Here is a 27,583-nt window from a genome sequence, read left to right as displayed (position 1 = left end):
GAGTAGGATATTACCTACCTACAGTGCCATATCCATACATCGACCGCTTTTCAATGAAGAATAGAAGCACTTAGTGTAGACGAGACAGGGGAAAAGATAAACCTCTTCGTTGCTCATCTGAAAGTTTCTATCTAGCCTTGTCAAGGGGTCCCCACGAAATGGTCCGGTAGTGATGACGATCCCTGACCTAAACCCCAGTTTTACAACAATCAGATTCGCCAGCCCGGCATTGGTTAGATCCTCGATGAATTTCCATATTATTCAAAGAGGAACACCGGGAATACGTAAACATGTGATGTTTCGATTGGGTCCGAAGCCGCCGTAGCTGATCTCCGGGGCTGGGTTTGAGAGCGCTATTAAATTATCCCAAGTTGGTCCTTTAGAGCTAGGGCTGGCCTGAGATGAGGCTGAGTGCCTCCTATCCATGTAGACCGGAGAAACAAACCACCTAGATCAAACTGGTAGTGTGATTGACCGAATTTTTATTCCACCAAGACAGCCCTATTGTACGTTATATTTTCAACACTTTTGGCTTATCAACATCATTCGCTACATATGTACGTAAGTATGTCGCCGTCTATCCAATGCCATTTCATATCCATATACTTCATGATCCATGAGTCTCCAACTGATGCTAAAGCCGGTAGTCAAACGTAAGTAGGTAGGTAACTGGTTTTTTCGCTGTAAGATTATGCGCTCCGTACGTAACTTGCAGGCACACTCTTTGTCGCACCCCCTTTTTCTACTTCGGCCCATCCATCTCCCGGATCATCCTTAATCAACACAAATCGTTCACCTTCGGTCATACTATGCTCGGCATCGCTCTGTGCTGTGTAGTCGTACATGGCAATAACATATTTCAACTTCTTAGCACCGCGACGCGGCGCGACTGCCGGGCCTTTCTTTTTGACGGTAGGACCAGCTGTGCCCACTGATGATCCCGAATTTGAATAAGTAGACGCGGGACGGTTATTTAACGAAGAGCCCGTATCTTGAGGAACGATGGGGTTGGGGAAGATTTCCAGGTAACTCGCTGGTACTATCCCTTCTTTATAACCGGCACGGACCTTCACCCATCCTGACCCGTCTGTAATATTATGAGTAAATATTGAAAATATTGGACGTAATTAAAAGGGGTGGTATAACACTTACCGTCAGGCTCGAGAATAATTACTTCCCGCCCTTCGGGCACAGAGACCTCGTCACCGCCACTCGCTTCAAATGTGTAAAGCATCTTACCCTTATGCTCGGCAGCCTTAGCGGCTGGGGCCGGAGCTGAGGGCGAGACCGAGCTACCGGGCAGCTCACTGATATAGGCGGTGGGTGGTGGAGCGACAAGGCGACTCTTTTTTACAGGAGGCCGAGGACCAGGTTCAGGTGGTGTATCTTCCGCAGGGGAGCGCGGGCTTGCTACCGAGCCGCTTATTGACCTATTCGCACTAGCCGCATACCCAGAGCTCAAAGAATTCATAGTATTTGACCGACTCAAAGTTGGTAGTTCCGCGACGTGCTCAGGCGGTCCGGATGGAGGTTTCAGTAGAGCTCCTGCTGCCGCTTGCCGTTCTGCCTTGTATTTCTTGCGCTCGTCCTTGGACAGCTCACCGGGACATTCCGCAGGGACCTTCATTTCGCATTTACTGTGGCACGTGTAGCCGCAATCCCTACAATCGAAGCCCTTTGCCGATAAACCCCATATTCTTTCTCCACACAGGTCGCAATTGGTCGGTATCTTGAACGTCTGCGATTTGAAATTATGATTCTTAGCTCCAAGAGTGACATCTCCCACAGCTGATGTAATGGTTGATGTCTCGACCTCAGCTGTAAGACGTTTTCGGTCGACTTGATGCAAATCTTCTTGCATGGAGAAAATCTGTGACACGACCTGTACTTCGTCCTTATTCTCTGTTCCTTCACGTATCCTTTGCTTAACACGTTTAATACCCTCGATTTCCCTCCTCTTCTTGTCAACTTCCCGCCGGAGTTCCCCTAACTGGCTCTTCGATTTGTTAAGCACATTGCGTAAGAAAACTTTGGCCACCTCGTCGGTGACCATGAGGTCGTCGTCGTGCCACACAGGACTGGGCTCGAACATCTTATCAGTTGGTTCTTGCCAAGTACCCATATTATGGCGGATATACATCATAGAATCTAAATGCGGCTGATTTCGCGTGACCTCCTGAGCTAAGTGGTCGACCAAGACATTACTCTGCTGCAGCATTGTGATCTCCAGGCTCGCCGCGGTAGACCATAAGGCATTCAATTTCATAGTCTTGAATTCCGAGAGGTCTTGCAAGCTGTCTAGCACTTCAGGGACGTATTCGTGATAATACTTTTCTTTCTGCTTATTGGTCACGTTGATAGCTATCAAGTAGGTGTTCTTGACATTGTTCATGTCCTGCAGCTGCTGTTGGTAGTGACTCTGGGCCTTCGCTTTGTCAAAAGAGGACTCCGTCTTCTTTCGCTTACTCTCCACCTCTTGACATACGGCATCGTATTTGGTCTTAGTTTTACGAAGATCAGCGTAGGAGGAATCTCTTTCGGCCTCTAGTTTGGCGGCATATTCGACATGACGTTTGCGCAGCTCTTCGAACTTGGCAGCATATTGCTTCATCGGGTCGGCAACCTTTTGTACAAGTTCGTTCGCATAGTTCTCGTGCTCGGTTGCTAGCGATTCGAGGGTTGTAAGATGAGTAGTCCATATAGTTAGAGAAGCATTCTCGAGAGAACCGGGGGTCATAGCAGGCGTGTCGCCAACACTCAAACTAGTCGTCTTTTTGTTTTTCTTCTCAAAATACTTCTTAGCTAAGGCATTGAGCCTCGCGCTGTGTTCCTTCTCGATAACAGCCCGTTCTCGGTAGAAATTTTGGATATCGTCAAGCCAGGCAATCCCGTTACCCACCCAGGCGCTGGCGGGTTTAAAGCCATCCTATAGCAAACGAATAACACTATTTAGTGAGACTATCCGGAGGTGGATGAGGTGCCTGGGTAAGGTAGTTGGAAGGGAAAGGTAAGACTCGTGGTAAACGGTCAACACACACCTTTAACTCAGCACCAAAGGTCGGTGCCACGTCCACCTCAGCCATTACAAAGGACTGGTAACGACCTTAAGCATATGGGCACAAAAGTGACGGATCTATGGGAAGTCTTTGGTATGTAGGATGAGTTAGTTGCGCAAATCGGTTCGAATAACAATTCCATGTCATGAATAAGACACAACAAGAGCTAATGTGATTGTAGGTGTAGGTGCTAGGATTAGGAGAATGATGCAAAGGGTTGCGAAATGTAGAGCAACATTAGCACAGCCCACTTTATTATCCACTTTGCAACCTTGGAACTTAACGCTTTAGAACCTAATACTTTACGCTTAAGTAAGTGGCCACCTGCCGCCTGAGCGTTCATGCCCGGCTGCTCGGTACTCTCCTTTATTAGTCGTCTACATACATAGGCGTACCCCGCCTCGTGACAGCTACGTAGGTATGCACATAATGCATATTCGTATGTGTGATATGCCTTACTGTTTGTATATTTTTTTTTGATATTGTAACCAGGTCGGTACTAGGTAGTTGACAGAAAATGGTTCGAGTGAACATCTAATAGTGTAATTCGGGTCAATACGGTACTTCGGTACATGAGTACTTTTCTAGGTCAAAATACACCTATGTTCCCAAGTTCATATCGGACCGTTCCACTTGCAGAGCTGGAAGCTGCAGTTGGCCTCAGGGGAAGCCTCGTTTTATTCCAAGTTGCCCCTCGTCGAAATTACCCCACTAGCGAATTATAGCCCCACCAAAATATTGACAGCTTCGAAAAGCTCCATGCAATCAATTCTTAACACCTACATCGTCGTCACCATCACCAGATGCACTGCAGGTTGTAGGGCACAGATCACGTCACAAACCTCCAGCTACTTCCCATCTCTAGTAGTGGGCAAGTCACTCGTCTCAACAGGCGTTAGGCTCGTCTATCGCTTCTTGGGCATTGTTTCTAATAGCCTTGGCGTATTTATGCCTCTATTCTCACATTACTTTAAAAAAAAAATAGATCGTCTATTAACCTCGACCTCTATCTACGCGACCTCAATTTGAACCTTCCGATCACGCGCAATATACCAAAACATCCATACCCCACCACGTTCCGAGTCGCCTTGATTCATCATGGCCGAGCCTGCGAAAGATGAATCTCGGCTTCAGGAGAATGCCTACGATGTCGAGGTCCAGTTCAATGATCTTCAGAAAGACACTGACAACCCTCTTGGATCCGTGCATACATTCGAAGACCTAGGATTGTAAGTTGTGCTTGAAAGATATATGGTCAATATGTGTTAATTCCTGCTTGATAGACCCAGCGAAGTTCTTCGCGCACTAGCCGCCTTGCGCTTCTCGAAGCCGTCTAAGGTTCAAGAGAAAGCGCTTCCGCTGATGCTTTCTAACCCTCCTCAGAATATGATCGCTCAATCTCAGTCTGGAACCGGCAAGACGGCAGCTTTCGTCACCACCGTCCTATCTCGCGTCGATCATTCTAAGCCTAACCAACCTCAGGCGCTTCTCCTCGCCCCGAGCCGTGAATTAGCCCGCCAGATTCAGAGCGTGGTCACCTCAATCGGACAGTTCTTGACCAACTTAGCCGTGGCAGCCGCTATTCCCGGTTCTATTCCTAAGGACAGTCGCGTTGATAAGAGCGTCGTGGTTGGTACCCCGGGAACCGTCATGGACCTGATCCGAAAGCGCCAGTTCGATGTATCCCAGTTGCGAGTTCTCGTTATTGACGAGGCCGACAACATGCTGGACCAGCAAGGCTTAGGCGAGCAGTGCGCCCGAGTCAAGAGCATGCTGCCTAAGGATATCCAGATTCTCCTATTCTCCGCCACTTTTCCCGACAAGGTTATGAAATACGCAACCGTATTCGCGCCGAATGCCAACATGATTAAACTGAGGAAGCAGGAACTCACAGTTAAGGGCATTTCGCAGATGTATATGGATTGCCCCTCGGAGTCGGACAAGTACGACATTCTCTGCAAGCTATACGGCTTGATGAATATCGGATCTTCTATCATCTTCGTCAAGGTAAAATTCCCGATCGAGCAGACCGATGTATGTTCCACGTTGACACGCTAATACTGTTAGACCCGAGACAGCGCCACCCAAATACAGCAGAGGATGACAAACGATGGTCACAAAGTCTCTGTTCTGCACGGAGCTTACGAAGGAGCTGAGAGAGATACGTTGTTGGAAGATTTCCGTAGTGGAAAGTCCAAGGTGTTGATCACTACCAATGTGCTCGCTCGCGGAATAGACGTGTCTACGGTGTCGATGGTTATCAACTATGACATTCCGATGAAGGGAATGGGAGACGCCATGCACGACACGGAAACTTATCTCCACCGCATTGGACGGACTGGTCGATTCGGCCGTGTTGGCGTCAGTATTACATTTATCTCTGACAAGAAGAGCTTCGATGCTCTCAGGGCCATTGCACAGGACCTCGAGATTGACCTTGTGGCACTGAAGCCGGATGACTGGGATGAGACGGAAAAACTAGTCCAGAGAGTTATCAAGTCGAGCCGAGCTCAACCAGATTTCGTCCCAAGCGGAAATACTGTCTAAACCAGGTTCACTGGTATGAAAGGGGCTAGGCTTCGCACGCTAAATTTACATGTGCGAAGATATTGATGACAACGGGTCATATCACGGGATGCGATGCGAGTTTACTGGACCGAGCTGTTGGCACTTTGTTCTTGCTCGGAAATGAAAGTAAACAATGTTTTCAGGCGGGAGAGGATCAAGGTAGTTAATGAGAAACGAAGAGGTACTAACAAAAATTCATCTGATTTGTTTCTACGAGAACCTCGCTAGAATAATCCTTTCATGTGACCTTCCTATTCCCAAGCTCACATGGTTGTTTGCTACGCCTTAATCAGGCATAACGCGTTTCGAAACAAGTCTTACGGAAGACTAATATTGCCACGGAAGCAAAGGAGGATGCAATATCTACAAATTATCAAGATTCCAGATTCTAAAATCAAGAATATGATGCTAGTGTGGAAGCGAATGTGGGAATGCTATATTCGCCTAATTTAGAGCCACTAAAGATCATAGCAAATGGTGATGAGACGTCAGGCTACTCCTATAGCCAACCGCGCTGATATGCACCATCAGTACACGAGAACTGATCGGTAACTGTTGGTTATATGTAAAACTTCTCGAGGAGTTGGGGGACATAGGCTGAGTCGGCGATATAGTAGTTGCAACATTGTCCTTGACGACTCCTAGACTTTATGGTTGTTGGACGAGGCTCTAGACTCTAGTAACGGTAAACTTTATGCAAGAAAAACAGTTAACGGCAAGGGGATCCGAAAGGAGCAGTCGTGCCACGAGGGAACGGCTTATCATTCGTATAGGCGGGTTTGGCAACGCATGTCAAAGGAGATGGCAGTTATTCCGAAACATGTAGAGGCCGGTTCGGGATATCCCCTAGCCGCAAATAAAGAAGGATACCGATGTTGTTGAGGTTGAACGACAGCGATACGACACTGCCTCGATTGCATGATTGATATATAATGTGCATGCAGAGTTGAAGGCTATGAATGTATGCATGTTGTATATACATAGCGCAAGTGCATACATTAACTCATATGCACCAATCGAGTGGTGGCGATGAGTTTGCAGTTTGCATCGTGCATGTGCGACCTTGGCGCTGCATTACATAAAGTGGAAAGAAGCGGAAGATACAGCATGGACAGTACAGGCAGTACGGGCAGGTATGACCCTAATTGTACGCGCCGCTAAGGGACGGCGAGCGCCCGCATGTTGAGAGTCGAGAGCGAGACGCCAAAGAAGGTGCAATTCTCCCCACCTTCAGCCAGTGAGATTCCGACAACCAAAACTTATTAGGCGCGCGCAAATAAAGTGGCACACCCCTACACCCTTACAACCCTCAGCCTACCAATAACCCAGCACACAGCATGTAGCCTTGGACACCCTCCTCGCAGAAGAGCTAAGCTACTAAGGTGATTCTGCAGATAAGCATCAGATCTATATTTGCCGACAACTTTATACAGCCCCTGTCAGTCCAAGGTCGGTTCCAGTCTCCCAAAGGAGTAAACCTGGCAAGTCAGCCGCTGGACGTTCTGGGCCATCAGCTATCCTCCGAATAAGGAAGAAGTCAGCCAATGAAGATTACTATTCTTGCTGATCCTTTCTCGCTTTAGAACAATCCTACTCCCACTCGTGATTATTCAACCTACACCTACACCGGATTGGATTCACTCACTTGACGCTCCTACTTAGAGCTACCGTACCAATATGCCAATAAACTCACATCCATACCGGCTAGATGGTATCTGTAATTAACCCGACTTCGCATGGGAACATGGTACCTTCCTGCAAGCCACAAGCAGCAGGCAAGCAGGCAAGCAAGCAAGCAGACACGCAAGCATTGCCATGGTTGCCTTTCGTGGTCCATGGCTATGGTTCAACCGCGTTGCTTGCGGTGTATCTCCGTACCTCTCGGACGTTAACCGTCAGTTGCTACTCATTCGATAGGTTTTAGGTATCATCCGTGCCTATTATTTCTTGACGGCGTCCAATCTTAGCCGTTCATAATGTGGCTCAATCGCCGGTAGCGTCATCGGCATGGATGGTGCACTTTTAATCATTCATCATAGACAAGGTCATATACATGGTGAGGCCCAGGACGGTCTTATCCTTCTAACCAGTCTCGCCCCCTTTCATATCATCATTCCTATTCTCTTGTTGGTTTGTTATTACCTTCTGTAATAAGTTCCTTCTTTTCCTTAACTCCTTAATCCTTACCTTCCTTCCTATATTTCTCCATTTCCTACTCTTTCGGCTATTGTATAATTTCCTGGAATAAGCGTCCTTCACTTCCTCTGTGGGCTGTGCAGAACCAGCATGTTGTAATGCTGGTCCTATCTTCGAAGCCTTTTCTTTTCTCATAGGTTAGTTCAGTCGGCCTTATAACATCATATAACCCAGGTCGAGGCCACAAAGTGTGACCTCGAAACACTTTATCGTCATTGCTCTTCTTTCTGGTTCCACCGGGGAGGCCTCGAGACTTCTGATTTCATGAGTAGTCTCTGAAGATCAACGGATACAATGCGTCTCCCCATAAAACTAAAACATAAATGGGGTCGCTATGAAAATATCATATACTAACAGATCCTAAAGACGCATCCGAGTAGGATGGCTTTCGATTCTTTTTCTCGTTATGTCTTAATATGGACAACGATACTAGTCGGCTTCATCGCCGCCGTCGAGCTCGGCGATGATATCCAGGCTTTTGTTCCGACGTGTGCTCAACCGTGCCTGGAATCCTTCATACAGGGCAACTTCCCATCGTCAGGGTGTACATCGAACCCAACATTGGAATGCCTATGCACAGCGAAGTCAAGTTCAGGATACACACTTGGAGAGGGGGCACTGCAGTGTATCAGTGCAGAAGCACAACAAGGAGTGTGTGATGAAAACGTCACTGGTGGTAAGCACACGAACTTGAAGCCTTGGCATGCCTACCTAGGCATTGACACTAATATAATACTAGGTTCCGTGAAGCACGATGCCTATCTTATGTGTTCTAAAATAGCAAACGCATTGCCTAACACACATTCTGTCCTGACAGCTACTATTGCCGATAGCCCAACCGGAGGCTCAGCATCGATCGTGTTATCGCCAACAGAGACTGAGGCCGGCACAGTGACATCTATCCTGGCTCCTACAGCATCTAGTACGATGTCAATGGCGGCTACAACAAACCCAGCAGCTCCTTCATCGACACCTTCCTCGGCACCTTCTCTTAATGGTGCCCAGGTTGCCGGAATCATTGTTGGCGTTGCTGGGGCTATCATCATTACGTTCATTGCAATCCTCATCGCTAGACATTTTCGCAAACGGAATTATCCAGATCTTGAGGGTGGACTTCTCCAGAAAGAAGATGATAGGAATAAGCCTGGAACCTCAAGTTCGAAGAACACCGGCCCCATGGTTATATCGGCACCTTTCCGTAGATTCTCTACTGCTCATCCGGATCCACGACCATATCGTACACCACCACCACGGTTTCCTAGTCCTCCAGGAAATCCTATCTCGCCCAACAATCCCTTTCATACGCCTAATCCCAACGAGGAATACGTTGGGCTCGCCGTCTCTCGGTCCCAAAATTCAACTCCTGCGGTATCTCCAGATATCCCAGCTCGTAGGCCACGTTCACGACTTCTTCCAGCCAAACCGGCATTAAGCGTGATGATCCCCCCGGTCCGACCTCCTCCTCCGCCGGAACCCCTATCACGACCACGGGATGCGGTTACGCGAATGGCCTCTTCACGGACGCAACGTACTGATAGGACAAGCATTATGACGGCCAATACGGCATTTGCTGACATAGACACCGAAGTTGTGGAAGGAGATCAGGTATTGCAGCGGCCACGGGCACCAGAAAATGAGCCTCAGTCGAGAACACCCCTGTATTTCGATGATAATCGGGGAAATTGGGTGTTGAACAAAAATAATTCTCAGACTCAGTTAATACAACTTACGGAGGTGGCAGAACTGGACACGTACACGCCGATGACGAAATCACCACAAGAGATAAGGGAGGAAGAAGCTATAAAAATGGCTGCAGCAATTTCGGCTGCTTCTGCGCTACCCATGAAACCTCAACCGGCATTCTTATCCCAGGAGCATAACGATGAACCACTCAACCGTTCATCAAGTGTTTATTCGCAGGCCAGCGCTGTTCGCCGGAATTCCCGATTTTTAGGCCGCACGAGGAATAACTCTCGATTCCAGAAGAGCAGCACGGCTCAACTCAATCGATCAGACACGATGATGACTCATGAATCCGCTACAACCATCAACACTTGCTCATCTAGCCCACTTGATGAAGAAGTTCCTTTCGACCATCTTTCAACGGTCACAGAATCGCCTGGAATGACGCCAATTAGGTATCCAAAGATCTCAGAACGGCTCAACCGAATGGACCTACAAGTCAATTTACCAAAGAGACCAAGCTTCGCGACTTCACCCCCAGGCCAACCTAGCCCAACATTAAAGGGTGCTGCTCTCCTCGATGAGGGAACTAGCTCGGTTTATCCACAACCCCTGAAAACTAGGCGACCACAGAAGTCGCCAACGCCGAGTACAGTGGTTCCAGATTCTGAGGTTGATTTACCAAGGCCACGGCTTGATGAAGGCCGATCGCTAACCCAGAACCCTCTATCACGCTTCTCACCAAAGGCTCCCGACGCCGAAGCACAGTTTTCGAAATCGAATCATCCCGACAGACTTCGAACACCGCCAATGCAAACAACTAGCTCGGGATTTTCGCCTAATCCTTCAATTTCTGAGAAGTTTCCAACACCATCTCCCCTATCATCGCGCTTTGGCAATGTGGAAGGACGTCCCCATGTAGCGCGTGCCGTTTCTCCTCTCAGCTTCAAAGCAAAAGACTCGGCGCCTTCAGGCACTAGCGCGCTATTGGCCAAGCGAGTTGGTAATGGAAAGGCAGCTGCGCTAGCGCTCGTCCCGGGTAACAAGAAGGACCGATGGAAGATGCAGAGGGACCAACTTACCCCAGATACCGCTGGTCTTTCTTCACCTAAAGGCTCCTTACCTCATACGCCAACGTGGCAGCCGAAGTTGACTCCGACAAGACATGGCGATGACCTGTACCTAAACGTACAGTGACGGAACCATTGCAATCTGAACTGTTTATTAATTACTACACGGCGTCGTATACGGAGCATGCTTTCTCTTTCTCTCCTTTAACCAATCTTTTAGCGGCATTCTGCATTACCTATCATTGGTCATACTGCATCATATATACCCTATTTGCGGCTTCAGTCGAACTACTTTCGCTTCTATTTCATTATGGTTACCATTATGGTGGCATTGTACAAATATGTATCATATTTAAGGGCACATGTATAATTTTTTTTTAATGTGCGGCATCTGGAAAAATGATCCAGATTTTGGGTACAGGAAAACAAGGGTGGTTGGTTCGGAGTTAAAAGAGTTCAAACCACAAGGGCGGAAGGAATGGTGATGCGATACCCATTTTTCATTCGCATACAGGACGCATTCGCTGCATTCTCACTGTATGTCAATTCTGTATATGTAGAATAGCTAACCTAGAGGCTAAAGTGTGAGGATACTGTACTATACATAGATTGGGCTACAAATTGGTAGACTTGGGGGAAACCAGTTAACAGAATCGAAATGATCAAAAACATAGCCGAGATGATTGTTCGGTAGCACTCTATCGTTGTAGCATTTTCAACAGCATCGTTTCACTCAATTTTCGCATCAAGTGAACATATCCACCTGGTGCTTCTAAAATAGCTCAAAGTACTTTTTACAGAGCATATACTAATACCATGATGAGTCCGGATTTCATTTGTGCAACTCAGTTACAATTTGGGACATCACAGTACTAAATAGATATATTTGGATCTATTATCACCGATGCTCATGCAGATAACCTACCTACACAAAGTAACTATATTAGACGTTTCCTTCACAGCCCCCTTGTACCTGCCGCAGCTTAGCTATCCGGGCTTCCGGCAGCTTGCAGACGTTGTTCACCGGCCGGGGACCTGAGCTCGCTGTAGTGGGGTAGACAGGCGAGGCTTAGCGCGACGGGAGCTAGTGCCCCGCTTTGTCGCTAGAGAGATTTTTAAGGTTTCTGCGGGTGGGGTACCTTTTTTTAACTACTGCAGTGGGACGCTAGCAGCAGACTTTTTTTTTGCTGTTCGCAGGAAATAACCTAACACTGATTCTCCGGAAAGGTTCCGGAAAGAGCACTGCCACCGCCAACATAAGCTCTTCAACAATAACGACGACGACGAGTAACTCCGGTCTCGAGGAGGTGTACGGTTCCAAAATTAGGGGTTTTGAGGTTCGAATTGGGTTGAGTTGAGCAAAAGAAAAAGACGATTAAGAGGTGTCGTCGTACGATACGTGTCTTGGTAATCGGGTACTGCTCGTCTAAAATTGGAAGGACTCGAACCCAAATATTTGGTGGTGAGCGACGAAGAAAAATAGAACGGAAGCGCAGACGTCCGAACCAGAAGACCAGAAGCCGACTCGGCTAGGTTATCCATCTCCCAACGAACCATCCCGCCATCCAACTGATCCGACTACCCGACCCCCCAAGGCTTAGGTAACTGCCTATCTACCTACCTACCTCCTAAGCAACCAGCAAGGAACCATGGCCCAAGGCGCCATCAAATCCAAGAAATCCTCCGCCGCGCCCGCGTCCGCTGGCAGGAAAGCCAAGCCCCAGCCCCCGAAGAAGGGCGCGCGCGTGACGAAGGCGAAGAAGGCGTCCGCCGCGGACAAGATGCAGAAGAAGTTCGCGGCGGGCATGGTGGCCAAGACGGAGAAGCTGCTCGGCGAGAGGGCCGGGCACCTGGAGTTGATCGGCAAGGGCAGGCTTAAGGGTGCGGAGAAGGACGGCGTTGACAAGAAGAAGGGTGGGACGAGGAAATTTGGGTGAGGTGATTGATGGTGGGGATAGAGATTCAAATGATTCACGCCGTGTGATGTGTGAAGTGGGATGCGAGGCTTCGGGTCTGCGTTCGTCGCCTGCGTATTGACCAGGGCTAGTACCGCGGAAGACTAGGCTGCCATTGCGAATAACGAACATACCACCGCTAAGAGAGTTGAGTCTCGATATGGAAGAGAGACGACATAAAGCTAGTTCCTTGCTCTCATTGTTCAGTCTTTCGAAAGCGGACAGGGTACATCGGAGCCATTCAATAGGGTATAACTCATCTATCAGGCTAGGCATGCTCTTATACTCGAAGTGCCGACCCTCGTTCATAGCAGGGATAAGACGCCTGAAGGGTTTCTATGTTGCGAGTGTTGAACAGAGTTTTATGCGTCCTTCCAAGTTACAAAGTTAGAAAAGACTCAAACGGTCAATCTATCTAGATAGGAGACTCGCTTCCTCAACGCATCTAATAAAATTACATAGGGACCGGAGTCCTTTGCAAGATCCCTTTTCGTTTAACCCGCGAAATCTCTCAAGATTCTAACTGTTCCCTATCACTCACCGAGATTGACCTAAGCTCTACCCCTATCCTTTTCACCTACCACCCTCCTTCCACTCCTTCGCTATACCAGCCAGCCTACTTTTCACAAACTCCAAATCCTCCTCAACATTCACCCTCCAGCTCGACACCGCGATCCGGCACGCCGGCTCCCCCTTCCACTTCGTCCCGCTCACGTACCACTCGCCCGAGTCCTGGATCTTCCTCACCAGCACGCCGTTCAACCCCACGTCCCGCGCGCGGAACAGGACTATCACGTGCGTGCTCTCGACCGCGTCGTCGGCTGGTAGTAATTCGTAGTCGTCTTTCAAATCCGGGTCCGAGATGAGGGCGAGGGCTACGCCCCGCGCTAGCCGCACCATGCGCGCGAGCATCTCGGCGATCCCGGCCGCCCCTTCGCTGAGGAGTACGGCGTACACGGGGAGCGCGCGGAAGCGCCGCGAGTTCTCGATGCCGATGTTTAGGGGGCTGGGGATGGCGGGGCCGGAGCCGGAGGGGGTTAGGTAGGCCGCGTTCGGGTTCTGGAAGACGGCGTGTAGGGTTGCGGACTGGCGGGTGAAGAATATGCCGGTATCGTAGGGCTAGGTTTTTGGTTAGAAGATGAAGGGTGGATGGGTTGAGGTGTTTGATAGGGTTAGATATCAAAGGGGTAAAAGGAATGCGACTCACGACGTTTAGTAATTTATGCCCGTCTACAGTAATGCTATCCGCGAGCTCGAGGCCTGCTGTAGCTTCCCGCAACTTCGCGAATTCGTCTGTATCTGGTAGAGCGCGGGCGAAGATGCCGAATGCGCCGTCGACATGTATCCAGGCCTGATACTTATCCGCCAATTCTCTCAGCCTCCTCATGTCTTCCAACCCAGTCGTAGCAAACCGGCCCGTGTTAACCTCACCAGCGCTGATAGCCACAATACTCGCGATACCCTCTTCCGTGCGCTTCAATTCCCGCTCAACGGCATCCAAGTCTAACCTCCACGGCTCGGCCTCGCTATACGGCAATTCCTTAACCGCGCGTCGTCCTAAACCTACCACCGAAGCCGCCTTAGACAACGAGCTATGCCCCATACTAGTCAGGACCCGTATCTCCCTAATGCCCGCCTCCGCGCACGCCCCCAGGATCCCCAACTCGCCCACCGTCGCCTCGCTCGCGGCAGGCAACCTCCTGCGCACGACCTCCTCCCTCCCGCACGCCAGGCCCAGGATATTACTCGCCGTCGCGCCCGTCGTAAACGTGCGGCCCTCCCAGCCTAAACCCTCCCCTTTCTCCTCGCTTGTTTCTGATTCTAAGCCAAGAAGCCGGAGCAGCAACCGCAGAGCCACGTCCTCGACCTCGGTCGCGATGCTCTGCTCGGGCAGGTGCACCTGCACGCTAGTATCGAGCGCGCTGGCCAGGTTGTCCGCCGCCTCGGCGACGGGCAGCGACGAGCCAGTCACGAACCCGAAGTACCGCCCGCTCCGGTTGTGCCCCGGAAGCGCGGGCGCGACGGCGGTTAGGAGGTGCTGGATCGTTGCTTGTGGGCCGAGGGGGGCGAGGGGGGGTAAATTGGAAGGGGAAGAGGATGAGGATGGGGATGGTGAGGGGGAGGGGGAGGGGGAGAGCGAGGGCAGGGATGAGCGGGCGAGGGAGAGCGCGGAGGAGGTGGGGAGGGTGCGGGCTTGGGTTCCGGCCGGCACGGCGGCGACGGAGCGGATTTGCGTGTAGGATTTGGTGAGGAAGGTCTCGGTGTCCATTGTGTGCGGTGGTCTAAGTGGTTCTGTATGTTACAATACTGTTACGGGGTAGTTGTGCTTAGATACGTCCTCTCGTGAGTGTTCAAAGGGGTAGTAGGTGTGCTAGTTTAATCGATGTGAGTGACAAATGAAAGGTCTTAAGTGAGAATGAAGCGAAAATTCCTTCTGATGTTGAAATAGAAACAATTTATCTTATGTAATCGTATCCCTGGAACGAAGTTGATTCTTCAAAGCATTAGTTTTCACATTATTTGACCGCTTGAAGTTGGGTCATCGTCGTTTTTCTATCGATCGCAAGCTATTGCCTCCAAATGCTGTAATCCGGCGGGTAAGACACTAAAGTCTGGTCCGAAGCCCACATTTCGCTAGGTATTCTTATATTAGTAATTCAACCACGTATAGCCTCGAGGTAAGGTGTTGGTTAATTATCATACTAAGAAGAAGTCAGGTAACAAATGGATTCGTACGAGTACCTAGGTATTGTAAGACCTATCGTGAAAATACGTACATAATATTCTTGTGATAGCTTTAGATATTGTAGAGTACCTAGAACCCCTATGTCAAATGCCAGTTAAGCATGAGGCATGTTACAGTGCAATATGTCTTACGATGCTATATATTTAATATTCTGAAATAGCAGCATAATACCTAGCTCGAGTTGATCCTACCTTTCCTATACATCTGAATCGTTTTTTTAAGTAGGCAATTAGTTGTCAGGCGTATGCGAGGTTCTGGCCCTTGCCATTGGGATGATATCTATGTCCACCACTCCCTAGTGCTTCCAGTATAGACAATGTACAATGAGCCTTGATACCGAAAAGACGAGTGTAGTTATTTCAAACTGCGAGAATGGGAGATCCTGCACTTTGCGGGAAACAAGTCAAATAACAGGTAGCCGACTTGACTCGTAGCAAGGAATTCAACTAGTATCGGATGTTTAGCACACTGGCAAGTCTTTATCTAAACACATACTACCATTGCATAAAATTGAGAGACCAATAGCGATACCAAGGGTGACAAATACTGATCCTAGAGGGATCTGTAAGGCTCTGGCTTTCCAGCAGCACCGTTTGAATCGTATCCTCGTAGTGTGAATGGCATATAGAAAGACTAACTTAGGTATTTCTTTTGAACGTGAACATATCTACCCGTTCTTCAGCTGTAAGTCTAGTAGTTCGGGCTGAAGATCGAGAACGAATTAGCCTATACCGGCCAAGAGCGAATAATTCCCCATTCCGTATCCTCAACGCGTTTCTAGTAAAGGAATATAGTTTTTGTGGCGAAGAGCTTACTTATTGCTGTGCCCACGAATTATTCTGCAAGTAAAATCATCAAGATCATCCATTGGATTTGGTAGTGGAAGCTAGGACGGCGAACCATAACTTCCTAATACCATCGGCCCGACGGATTCAGGGACGTTGAATTGCTGAATATTCTAAGTGCCAAGAATAATAATCGAGACATGGTGCCAAGCGATCGTCAGAGTACTGCGAGGATTGGATCCTTCATTATTAAGATGATGAGCTACCTACACTAGGTATGGTGGCTGTAATGACATGAGGGGCGGGATGAGATATCCATACAGCAAAGTCTCCTCTCACCTCTGTTAATCTCATCGACGAAGAGGAATGACAAAGACCTCAATTCTCTTCCTGTCACTGAAAAGTTCGACTCATCGGCGTGTACTAGTATATACGGGTTACACCCTTGATTGCGTTAAAGTTGCTTTGTAACAATTAGGGAGTCAAGTCATAGCATACGGTCTCGGCGCGTTGGATTGAAGCGGGGTCTCTAAGGTATGAAGGTTGAGCCAGATTTCAAAGTCATATAAAGAGAATTGACTGTTGCAGCTCTGTGTTCGACGTGGTTGATCCATACAATGAAACTTCACGCGTCATTGGGTAAGGGGAGTTTATAGTAGCAAGATTGAAGGTGAGAAACGGCAGGATGTCTTAGATAAAATGTTATATCCACCCCATTCAAGTCAGAAATGATATGCATTATGCAGATAAGCCTGAGAAGTTTATAACGTCAAAGCACAAAAGAGTTGCATGTATGCAGCAAATCTAACTCTACCAAACTTCCAGGTTTGCAGTTATCGATACGACAGTTGAAAGAGTTAATAATAGCTTAAACTGCCAGAACTGTTAGGCGTTATTTAGGTGTTAGCCGGTGCTAAGCCTAACCAGGTTTAGAGGCCGAGTCAAAGCAGCCAGAGAGCGGGCGAGCTAAACCTTGTACTGCGTAGAAACCTTAGAAACCTTACAAGATTAACGTTCGGAGCAGGTTTAAGTACTTTCGTACAGTCAAGCCTCCAATGTTCTCCTTTCTTTTTATGGAGCTGCTAGTCGTCCTTCTTTAGAAAGTCATTGCGATCCAGACCCAAGTCTGTGAGCCCCGTCGATCCTTTCTTCAAATTCCGTTCGGAGGAGAGAATGACTTTACTTAGCATTAGGAGACAATTCTTTTTTTCCCTCTCTCCAACTTCCTCTCGTTATTTTTCATTATCTTTTCTCTTTTCACGCCCTTGGAGTTTGAATGAGTTTGGCTTTGACATGGTCGTTCGCATTTAGCGGGCGTGCTACTTTGGACTCCATTCCCTTACTTCTTCCTGCTCGCTTCGTTTCTCAAATCATAATGAATTGACCAGCTGATGGGATGCTGATGAAGCCCTAATCCGAATCGAGGACTAACACCCCCTGACCTATAATCAACCAGCGACATACCCTCTTTTGGCTCCTTTGGCCTCAGTCGTCTATTCGTCTCCCATTCGTCTCCCAGCCTCCACGCGAATTTCCTAGTTGGTTGTAGTATTCTAAGCCCGACTTTTTTTCCAATTTTCAGCCGCGGCGCCAGTGTAACCGAATCCACCCTCGTTGTTTTCAACTGATGCTCACGAGAGCATCAATTATCAACTTACCTTCAAAAGCGCCAATATGTCCGGGCTCATGAGCAAACGCCAACAGGCGCGAAACGAGAAAGCATTGCAGGAACTTGTACATAATGTACCGGGAAACAATTTCTGCGCTGATTGTCAAGCGAGAAATCCAGGTAGGTGATGTTTACGGAGCTTGCTGCTTTGTTTTCCCCGTTCCCAACACCGTTGAAACCTATGGCTGACGTTGCACCTTTAAGCTTGGGCATCATGGAATGTACGTGCTTAATTAATTAGATGCCCGTTATCGTCGCTCTCTAGCCACTACGAAGACCGCGAAGACCATTTATCCCTTAATAGAATAAGACAAATCAGAAACTAATATAATCGTAGTTGGGCGTGTTTCTTTGCATGCGATGCGCTGCCATCCATCGCAAGTTGGGCACGCATATCTCCAAGGTTAAGTCGCTTAGCATGGATAGTTGGTCGAATGAACAGGTTGAAGTACGAATGACTCAGCATCTCAACGTGATAGAACCGAGTCGGTTATGACTAACAGTGCCTATAGAGCATGAAGCGAGTGGGAAACGTTGCGTCCAACAAGATCTACAATGCTCAAAACAAGAAGCCTCCGATGCCCATCGATGCTGACGAAGCCGACTCTGCTATGGAACGATTTATACGGGCTAAGTATATACAGCCGGCAGCAGTAAATGGCACGAAGAAGCATAATACTGGAAGTTCTGACGAAGGCACTCCGCCGCCGCTGCCACCCAAAACAGGTAGTCGTTTCTTCTCCTTCCGATCTAAGAAGGATACGCGCACGCGCGAGAATTCTTTCGGCTCCCATGATACCCAACGCAACCAACAGAGCAACAAGGCGTCCAAGGTCTTCGGAGCTAGTGTACACCAAGACAGCCCAGAGGCTACGGCACAAAAGTTGACGCAGCTTAGGGACATGGGGTTCATGGACGACAAACGTAATGCTATGATTTTGAAGGGCGTGAATGGTAACCTTGAAAAGACGGTGGAAGCGCTGGTGCGGCTTGGAGAAGGCGGAGGCCCTTCATTACCTATACCATCTCGCGATGGTTCCCTACCCGGTTCCTCTAGGTCTTTGACTCCCCAGCCCACACCCACGTCGCCACGACCTCCAATTGGGCTATCTAAGTCGAGCCCGCCTCCTGCACCGAGTCCGGCAAGTACTATGTCAAACAACCCTTGGGACATACAACCGGCACCACCTCAGTCCTCGCAGTCAACGGGAACTCTACAGAACAGGAACCCTTTTTACGCTGCAAGTTCGAACCCATTTGGAATGCCGAATCAACAAGCCGAGTTCAATATGAACCAGAGTCTACAAAACTTATCCCTAGCACCGACATCTCAGCAAGCGCTCTTCCCTCACCACACCGGCGGAGTGCCGACTCCTCAGCCAATATCGCAGTCGTTTTATTCGCAGTCCATGACTCCTCCGATGCCGCAAACCCAGAGCTTCTCATCACTCTCCTATAATAACAGCCAATCCTACTCTCAACCGACTGCCCGAGCTCAAACGCCACAAGGATATAACCCCTTCCTACAAGCACCCAGGACTCCAGACCCGAGTCTGTCGTTGAACACCTCACCGTTCCAAAATCAAGGGTCTTTTGCTACCAATCCCTTCACTAGGTCACCGACTAGAATCGCGTCGCCTACTCTGAATCAGATCCCTGAGCAGTCGCAGCAAAACTTCTACAATTCGCCCCATTCTCCATATGTGAGTAACCCGTTCTTTGCGACGAACCAGCAGTCACAATCTCCCATCCCTGTGGCGCAATCTCAACCCCAGCCTCAGTTCCAGTCAACCCAGCAACAATGGTATGACCCACAGCCGCTGGTGCAGGTGGCAAGTCAACCTCAGCCAGTTTATCAACAGCAACAGCCACAAAGAGCCGACACGGCTTCTATCATGGCTCTATATAATTATCCTCAGCTAGCTCCGACCAAGCTGCAAAACCAGGATCAGAGCACACCCAGCACAGAGACGAACCCTTTTCCTACGTCAGCACACGCACAGGCGCCTCCGCAACAAAACGTTCCATCACCTTTGTCAGGAACCAAAAATCCTTTTATGAACAGCGCAGCAGCCCCTGCTGCACCTACACCAGCAGCTACAGCTCCGAGCCCGTTTGCATCACACAGTAATCTTAATTCTGCTTCTTCAGGTGCAAGGAGTCGGGAAAGCATGACTCTCGGGATGGAGATGGCTTGGAATAACGGTCGGCACAGCCCAGACGCATTCGCGAGCTTAAGCGCAAGGAGCATGTAATGAAACGAGGTGGGCTGCTGTGTGTATATAATATAATAGTCACAAGGTGTACCATAATAATGATCTTCCAGTAAAAGTTCTAATTTTGTAATCTTCTAGATTCGATGTCTCAGCCCTACGACGTTTTCGTGACATTCCACGCCCCTTGATTCATCAAAGCTCCATCCGGATCCTACTTATGAATCTCCTTCAAGCTAAACTCTTCCCAAGGTATCTCCTCCAAATCATCAAACGCGTTCTCGTCGACCCTCACGACCTCGCTCCACCCCCGGATCAGAGCCCGCCAGTAACACGTCTCGGCCGCGCCGCTGAAGTACCCCCCGCCGTCGAACAGCTCCCGCTGGCGCCGCGCGATGCCCTCGGCGATCCGCGGGTGCCGCTCCAGCCATTCGATCGTGGACTCGAGGTCCGACCAGTCCGGCGCCACGAACAAGATGTTCGCATCGCGCTCCGGGTCGTAAGAGCGCGGCCACGCGGACTGAACCCAGGGCGCGGGGTACTGTTGTGCCAGCTCCAGTTCCGGCTCCTCCGAGGTTTTCTGGCGCGCGCGCGCGACGCCCGGCAGAGAGGCGCTGAAGACGGGCTTGACGAGGTGCGTGAGGTGCTGCATCCACGCGACCGGCGGGCTCAGCACGACGGACGCGCACAGCTGGTGGAAGTGGAAGCGCCCCGAGTACGTCAGCCCCTCGGTATGCACGATGTACCGGTGCCGGCAGAAATCCCATATCGGCACCGCGTTGGAGCCGTTCGCGTTCAGGGCCTCGATGTCGGCCCACGGCTTACCGCGCGAGGCGGAGACGAGGGCTTGGCGTTGCCGGCCCGCGCGCGGGTGGTTGAACCAGGTTGTGCCGCGCCAGAGGGCGCGAGGGGATTTGGAGGGCCAGGGGAGGCTGGATTCGATGCTGGTTATGAGGCGCGCGGCGTGGGGGAGCGAATGGATTGTGGGGGAGGGCCAGGAGTACTGGCTGAAGTGCGGCATGGCGAAGTATCGCTTTGTGCTGCTGTCGTAGGTAGGGTCCGCGGGCCGCGAGTAGGAGAGCGAGGGCGAGATCGGGTCGTCTTCGTGGTTTATGGCGAGGATGGTGTCGGGCAGCGGTTCGTCTGCCGGTGCGGTTAGGAGCGCCGTGGCGAGCTGGTAGAGCGTTGCGGAGCGGTGCTGGAGCATCTCGGCTGAGAGGTCGGATTTGCGCGCGTAGGATAGGATGGACAGCTGGTTGTTGCGGATGCGGGCTATGAGCGGCCCGAGGTCATGGGGCCGTCGGGGAAGGGTGAAGGGTCCTTTGGAGACTTGCAGGGAGATCTCGTGGGTTAGGCCGGGGAAGGCGCTGGCGCATTGGGATGTGCTAAGGTGTCGGTTGTTAAGGAGGGAGGGGGGGTGTTTTGATATCCATGCCGGACTTGACTTTGGGTTGGTATCGGTGTTGGACTGGTGAGGATGGGATTGGGGAAAGGTGTCGACGATGGTTGATCGTGACGAGTCGAGGCTGTGGTCTGGCACGAGAAGGAAGCAGTATAGAGCCAGACAGATGACGGATATGACGACGACCTGCCGAAGACGAGCGCTGGATGTTGGAACGCGTTGGGGGGTTCGGAGTATCGACGTCATCTTGGTCGTGGTCGTATTTGTCCCATTCTTATGATATATACCTACGAAGACTCTAGATTATCACCGACAAAATATTCTAGAGGATGATCTATACTGGGAAGTTCGAGTCTCGACTAACGTAGGCAATTAGAATTGCACGCATGAGAAAAAGAGAAGACGTCCATATCTGCAGATCTGTCAAGAATAATAGGTTCGTCGCGATATCCGGGACGTCTGGTTCCGAGAGAAGACATGCTACTTAATCTGGACTCCAAGATCTGAAGGGCAATGCTTGTACAATCTAGATTTCAGGGGGTTTCCTGCCGCCCGCCGCATCGTTCCGCCAATAGGAGTACAACTAGATGGGTACCCTGTCTACCCCGGATAATGCAGAGGTTACACAACCATTAGCATCTGAACCTATCTCCAACTGACTGGCGTTGGGTGAGAACCTAATCGATCCTCTCATTGAAAAATATGGCCTCAAGGCCTGAGGAGGTGGGATTAAAGCCATCATAGAAGTGCGGTTATGAGAATTAACCAATGTTTGATTATACAACCTACCTAGTTCTCTAGTTCTACGATTGGGTATAATATAGCCTATTTTCTAACTTATCACAAGCAATTCCAATATCTGTTACGGTAACGGATGCTCTTAAGAGGAAAGTACGGCAGCACCAGAGGAAAGACCGGCACCTCCGTGTTCCGCGGATAGACACTTCCCAATTTTATGAGACCCGGAAATATGGGTAAGGTTTCGGCAGCGGGTAGGGCTTACCACGGGCTTGGAGTGGACCCCTCAACTAACGATCGCGTGCTCGCTCGCCATGAAACCCGTTTTTTCCCTCACGAATCACAATCTACGCTCTTATATATATCACTACCTAATTTTTGCTATAAACCACGATACACTTATACACGGCTTCATTATTCTTAGTATAAACGTTATACCCTTTAGAACTTTGAGGTTCGAGACGGCATCGGACAGCCACAAAATGGTTCGGAAGCTTTAATCCAGCTTAGAGATTCCACCTCCAACTTATACTGATGCTTATCAGGTCCATGCCAATGCGTCGAATTTTGCTGAGGGGGTGACGAAAGACGAAGCTTACACTCAAGTACTATTACAGGCCGAAGGTCTCTTTGAAGGTCAAAGAAACTGGGTATGTTCCTACCTTTAACGTTTAAGCACTAAACTCGTATTTATGCTTCATCTTTAGGTGTGGTACGTCTCAGAATAGGAGTGCCTTCTAGACTGGAATATCAACTAATGACGCTTATGAAGCAATCTCGCCAATGCGGCTTCCCTGTTATGGCACGCCTACAAGTCACTGCCGCAGCCGAGTAACCAGGTGAATTGGGCGGGTTAGTAATGCGCCTTGCTGTGAATGCTAGATTTATAACTTCGTCGTCATAGGCTTTTACACACTCGACCCGCAGGCAGCGTCATCAAAGCAGCAACTTATTCTAGGCCCTTTCCAGGGCAAAGTAGCCTGCCAGACCATCGCTTTCGGGAAAGGGGTTTGCGGCACGGCAGCAGAGACTCAGACGACGCAGTTGGTTCCGGATGTCGAGCGGTTCCCGGGCCACATCGCATGCGATGGGGATAGCAAGAGTGAGATAGTGGTCCCTATTACTGTAGAAACAGAGGGTAACGGGGAAAAGGCGAGGAAACTGGTTGCTATCATCGATATTGACTGCGCCGACCTTAGCGGTTTCGATGAGGTAGACAAGAAGTATCTAGAGCAACTGGCAGAATTGCTCGGGCGAAGCTGTGATTGGTAATGCGTGACGTTCGGTCATGCTGTCATCATCAAAGACAAAAGGCTTCGCAGCTTAGAGAACCACGCGTAGAGGAGAGGGCTACAGGAATGTTGGATTATTGAAGCATGGTTCGATTTCATGTACGTACCCTATGCATGTATGTACATAGATATATGCCTATCACGTCCCATACCCCTTAGAAGGTTAGAGGCCTCAGACGTTAAACAGATAAATTAACAGCCCAACAAACGAGCACAGCCACCCATAGGTAGTAATAAGGCTTTTAGACTTTAAAAATCTCACCAACTTCAGTTCGTTATTGGTTAATCCCAAGTATGCCCGTCAGGTTACTACAGTATCTCTGGGGCGCTTCATATGCAAAATATATGGGTACCTACCTAGGTAGGTAATGAAGTAGGGATAAAGGCTTGCCAATTACTAGCCATGCTTGATGACTCACCGTATGGATGTTTCCTAGTCTGCTGTAAACGGAGGTGTACATAGGTTGATATCCCATAATTTCTCATACGTTCTACCTATGTTATGCTATTTTCGATCGTGCTGTCAGTTTTAATCACAACTGGAACATAGTTACCTACCTATTTTACTATCTAAAATATATTGAACTTTGCCTAAGTAATACCTACACCCGTGTGGAACCGTTTGTTAGACGTCATAACTTCGTGACCGACTCGAGTGTATGATTTCTTTTGTGGGTGCTTCTTACGAAGGTGAGCGCAAAGGCTATAATCCAACCTGGCTGAAATCATCACTGATGTAGAGTCCTTCATGGTGTTAGCACTTTTGGTTCCTAATCGCCTCACAGATAAATCTCGACATTTTTATATCCGACAGTTTCTTGAATCACTCTGCGTTGAGAGTTGAAGACGCGGAAGAGACCATACAGATTTCGCAGCCTTATCAAAGGAATGGAATCTCCTAGTGAGATCAAGCTTGTATTGAATCGCCTGCGCAGACGATTCGATAGAGAAATAAGAGAACAAGAAAGGTTAATGAAAGAACTTACATTATTATATGGCTATACTTTTGAGGAGTTCAATGCTCTCCATGTTAGGCTTTCTGGAGGTAGCTCCAATCGGTGCAACTCCTCTGGTGTCAGCTCCTTAAGGGATACGGTAATCGTCGTTAGAGGTGACTCTCTTGGGAACCACGCGCAATCAGACAAGCCATATACAAGCAACGGCGGTGCCCATGCGGATAACTTCCATACGAATGGTCATAGGCTTGAAATCAACCAGCAATCCTCCCAGCAACAACAACAACAACCGGTAGCGTTGGAATATCATTCCTCTGGCGCCGCATCAACCGCTCATGGAGAAGAGAAACGAACATACACATGCTTTTACCTGTTGGCAGCTGAGATAGGGGCGTTGATTGCTAGTATTGGAATATCGATTTGGTGGTCCGTCGACCACAAAGACGTGTCGGGTGGCTTCACGATGGGTTCGTACTTGCTTGCGGTACCCAGTGGAATCACAGCTTTGATAACCATCAATCACCGGCAAAGCTGCCGATGCTGGGCTCGTCGACAAGTACCTGTACCATGAATAACGGTTCTGACGAATCCAAATATACTTGCTTCCTAACCCCAGTTGGCGCCAAGCAGTGATCATAGGAAAGAAAAAGGAGGGATTAGTTAGAGTCGAAATAGTTTCTGAAGATACTATCCAAACTCAGGGGATACGTATACCTAATAAAGATAGCTTCACCGATACAACGATATCCCCGTATTAACATCGGATCTCCCACATGCACCAACCGGAATCGATGCCCCGCATCAGGTTACACGGCGCCAACTCGGCGCTCCCGATCTCGCAGGGCTTACTTAAGCTCAGGAAAGGTCTTATCGCGTACCCCTATACAATCTCCTCTGCTACCCCAAGATCTAAGCCGATGCCAGGAATGCGATAACGAGCCAATCAACTATGAGAAGCTTCTCGAGGTCCCTAAGAGCCTTCTCTCGCACCCTCGCGACCGCATCTCGTTTCCGGACCCGGACCCCGACCCAGCCTTTACTACTTACACCTCTAGCTACGCACACCGGCATCCCCTCGCATCTGGCAAGGATACAAGCGAGAACCATGGCGACCTCCAACGCGCCCGTGCTCGTGCAGTCTCTCAAGCTGTCCTGCATCCAGCTGGCCTCCGGGCCGGACAAAGCCGCCAACCTCGCGCACGCGCGGGACATGGTCCTCTCAGCCGCGCGCGACGGCGCAAAACTCGTCGTGCTGCCGGAATGCTTCAACTCGCCGTACGGATGCGAGTACTTCCCCTCCTACGCCGAGACTCTGCTCCCTTCCCCACCGACGCCCGAGCAAGCGCCATCCTACCACGCGCTCTCCTCCATGGCCGCCGAAGCCGGCGTCTTCCTGGTCGGGGGCTCGATCCCGGAAGCGGACCCGGACCCGGCCGCGAAGAAGTACTACAACACCTGCCTGACCTTCGGCCCCGACGGCGCGCTCCTCGGCACGCACCGCAAGGTGCACCTCTTCGACATCGACATCCCGGGCAAGATCGTCTTCCGCGAGAGCGAGGTCCTGTTCCCGGGGAACAAGGTCACCATCATCGACTTGCCGGGGTACGGCAGGATCGGCGTCGCCATCTGCTACGACGTGCGGTTCCCCGAGCTCGCGACCATCGCGGCGCGGCGCGGCGCCTTCGCGCTCGTGTACCCTGGGGCCTTCAACACGACGACGGGGCCCCTACACTGGACTCTTCTGGGCCGCGCCCGCGCGACGGATAACCAGATGTACGTCGCGCTGTGCAGCCCCGCGCGCGACGAGGAAGCGTCGTACCGCGCGTACGGGCACACGCTGGTCGTGGACCCGATGGCGCGCGTGCTCGAGGAGGCGGGCGAGGGCGAGCAGATTGTTTCTTGCGAGCTGGACGGCGCGCTCATCGCGGAGACGAGGCGGAACATCCCGCTGTCGACGCAGCGCCGGTTCGACGTGTATCCGGACGTGAACGCGGGGAAGATACGGTTTAAGGAGCCCGGGCTGGTGGAGGGATCTAAGGAGGCGAAGGAAGGGCCGATGTTGGTGAGGAGGAGGTCGGGGGTGGGGTTTAAGTTCGTGGGTGGGAATAAAAAGTGAAGGCTGAGGTTGGATTGGGGCTGAGGGTAGGTTTGTACGTTCAATCTCGTGGGAAAGGGAAGCCTGGGTGAAAGGGGAGTTAAGCCTTTTCGGCAGAACCACCGTACTTCATTCCCCTGAAGTGTGGATATCGTGCTGTATTTATATAACTCATAGAATAGTAGAGACCTTCGGGATTCTTCACGAAGTATGAGTTACGATGTTACCAGAATAGTATCACTTGCTACCTTGCGAACGGAGCTATAGGAGTAACCAAAAAGGGGGTGCGCATATGTAGTTACTCCGTTCTATGCTTAGGTACGGTTCATTGCGTTACAAAGCTTTGTTTTACTCTTGCTATATAAGCAGCCCTGGGCATTATTCCTCATCATTTACCTAACTCACTTTTAAAGGCCCATGTCCACCTGCATCTAGGAGGATAGACTTCCTCTTTCCTATAGAAGCATCAAGTGAATATCGGATTGCAGTCAGTCAGTTGATTGCTAGAAGAATGAGCTTGTTTTGTTGCTTCGATATTGACAATCTCTTTTCCTTTACCCAAGTACTACGTAAAAGATATATGCTGAGTACGCTTGTTGAGACGGCCATGGGACCCAACGCGTAACCCTTCGTCCATGAACCTACAACCTACCTACCTGCCCGATGAAGACGAGCGCGAGGGAAGCGCCACGTAAGGTCATCTGGCCCTGGCCCAGCGGATGCACTTTTCATTCTTCGTCAGCGCGCAACCATCTTCCGCCATTAGATCACGAAATCTATTGCTCATTCTTCTAGATAGGTTCAACACACCCATTCCTCTCAGTGGAGAATCTAGAATCGAACTCGATATTGTCGGAGCCTCGGAGGGTGTAATCAGATCACGAGGCAACGGAATATGCAGTTGCGCGTAACAGAACATTGTCTCTCAGCTATCATCGTACGCAAACATTTGGAGCGTTGGGCGAACGCGTGATCGCAAAAGCTGCCGTGAAATTTTCTGCCATACACAAGAGGCACACGAGCAATTTCCTTAATGGATGCCGCGCAAGAATTAGTCTAGACAGAGGCTTACCAGGTAGCTAGGTTTATGTCTCACGATCTTTCTTGGCCCCCGCTTTATCCCACCCCTACCCCTACTCTGCGATCTTTTAACCGTTTA

General features: G+C 49.8%; 9 protein-coding genes across 9 annotated transcripts; 6 read left to right on the top strand and 3 right to left on the bottom strand.

The window, feature by feature from the left end:
* Window positions 1-557: 557 nt before the first annotated feature.
* On the bottom strand, window positions 558-3,167 carry F4807DRAFT_394436 (FCH-domain-containing protein). The gene is made up of 3 exons (XM_047995935.1): window positions 3,039-3,167; window positions 1,153-2,926; window positions 558-1,087 (listed from the first exon to the last, which is right to left on the bottom strand). The coding sequence occupies exons 1-3, from the start codon at window positions 3,081-3,083 to the stop codon at window positions 690-692; spliced, it is 2,217 nt and encodes a 738-aa protein (XP_047856086.1). The 5' UTR covers window positions 3,084-3,167; the 3' UTR covers window positions 558-689.
* A 563-nt stretch (window positions 3,168-3,730) lies between these two features.
* Window positions 3,731-5,747, top strand: F4807DRAFT_394411 (DEAD-domain-containing protein). Its single transcript, XM_047995934.1, has 3 exons — window positions 3,731-4,285; window positions 4,340-5,063; window positions 5,124-5,747. Exons 1-3 carry the CDS (start codon window positions 4,155-4,157, stop codon window positions 5,601-5,603), a joined length of 1,335 nt encoding a protein of 444 aa, XP_047856085.1. The 5' UTR covers window positions 3,731-4,154; the 3' UTR covers window positions 5,604-5,747.
* A 2,331-nt stretch (window positions 5,748-8,078) lies between these two features.
* F4807DRAFT_394390 (uncharacterized protein) lies at window positions 8,079-11,001 on the top strand. Its single transcript, XM_047995933.1, has 2 exons — window positions 8,079-8,496; window positions 8,560-11,001. Exons 1-2 carry the CDS (start codon window positions 8,202-8,204, stop codon window positions 10,698-10,700), a joined length of 2,436 nt encoding a protein of 811 aa, XP_047856084.1. The 5' UTR covers window positions 8,079-8,201; the 3' UTR covers window positions 10,701-11,001.
* Window positions 11,002-12,222: 1,221 nt separating this feature from the next.
* On the top strand, window positions 12,223-12,636 carry F4807DRAFT_458457 (uncharacterized protein; the record flags this gene model as incomplete). Its single annotated transcript, XM_048001215.1, has 2 exons — window positions 12,223-12,506; window positions 12,621-12,636. The coding sequence occupies 2 exons, from the start codon at window positions 12,223-12,225 to the stop codon at window positions 12,634-12,636; spliced, it is 300 nt and encodes a 99-aa protein (XP_047856083.1).
* Window positions 12,637-12,969: 333 nt separating this feature from the next.
* F4807DRAFT_394367 (PLP-dependent transferase) lies at window positions 12,970-15,242 on the bottom strand. Its single transcript, XM_047995932.1, has 2 exons — window positions 13,736-15,242; window positions 12,970-13,647 (listed from the first exon to the last, which is right to left on the bottom strand). The coding sequence occupies exons 1-2, from the start codon at window positions 14,795-14,797 to the stop codon at window positions 13,102-13,104; spliced, it is 1,608 nt and encodes a 535-aa protein (XP_047856082.1). The 5' UTR covers window positions 14,798-15,242; the 3' UTR covers window positions 12,970-13,101.
* Window positions 15,243-17,077: 1,835 nt separating this feature from the next.
* F4807DRAFT_418248 (ArfGap-domain-containing protein) lies at window positions 17,078-20,055 on the top strand. Its single transcript, XM_047997293.1, has 4 exons — window positions 17,078-17,848; window positions 17,933-17,949; window positions 18,066-18,176; window positions 18,241-20,055. Exons 1-4 carry the CDS (start codon window positions 17,734-17,736, stop codon window positions 19,981-19,983), a joined length of 1,986 nt encoding a protein of 661 aa, XP_047856081.1. The 5' UTR covers window positions 17,078-17,733; the 3' UTR covers window positions 19,984-20,055.
* Window positions 20,056-21,851, bottom strand: F4807DRAFT_418245 (uncharacterized protein). The gene has a single exon (XM_047997292.1). It carries the CDS (start codon window positions 21,587-21,589, stop codon window positions 20,156-20,158), a length of 1,434 nt encoding a protein of 477 aa, XP_047856080.1. The 5' UTR covers window positions 21,590-21,851; the 3' UTR covers window positions 20,056-20,155.
* Window positions 21,852-21,868: 17 nt separating this feature from the next.
* On the top strand, window positions 21,869-23,611 carry F4807DRAFT_418243 (GAF domain-like protein). Its single transcript, XM_047997291.1, has 5 exons — window positions 21,869-22,566; window positions 22,627-22,731; window positions 22,789-22,793; window positions 22,854-22,933; window positions 22,986-23,611. Exons 1-5 carry the CDS (start codon window positions 22,396-22,398, stop codon window positions 23,351-23,353), a joined length of 729 nt encoding a protein of 242 aa, XP_047856079.1. The 5' UTR covers window positions 21,869-22,395; the 3' UTR covers window positions 23,354-23,611.
* Window positions 23,612-25,434: 1,823 nt separating this feature from the next.
* Window positions 25,435-26,638, top strand: F4807DRAFT_450766 (carbon-nitrogen hydrolase; the record flags this gene model as incomplete). The annotated part of the gene is made up of 2 exons (XM_048000162.1): window positions 25,435-26,333; window positions 26,602-26,638. 2 exons carry the CDS (start codon window positions 25,435-25,437, stop codon window positions 26,636-26,638), a joined length of 936 nt encoding a protein of 311 aa, XP_047856078.1.
* Between the last annotated feature and the right edge of the window lie 945 nt (window positions 26,639-27,583).

Source organism: Annulohypoxylon truncatum, assembly GCF_022578515.1.
Source record: "Annulohypoxylon truncatum strain CBS 140777 unplaced genomic scaffold F4807scaffold_9, whole genome shotgun sequence".
NCBI classification, from domain to species: domain Eukaryota; kingdom Fungi; phylum Ascomycota; class Sordariomycetes; order Xylariales; family Hypoxylaceae; genus Annulohypoxylon; species Annulohypoxylon truncatum.
The sequence above is the reverse complement of the archived record's forward strand: the minus strand, read 5'-3'. Positions and strand labels throughout refer to the sequence as shown.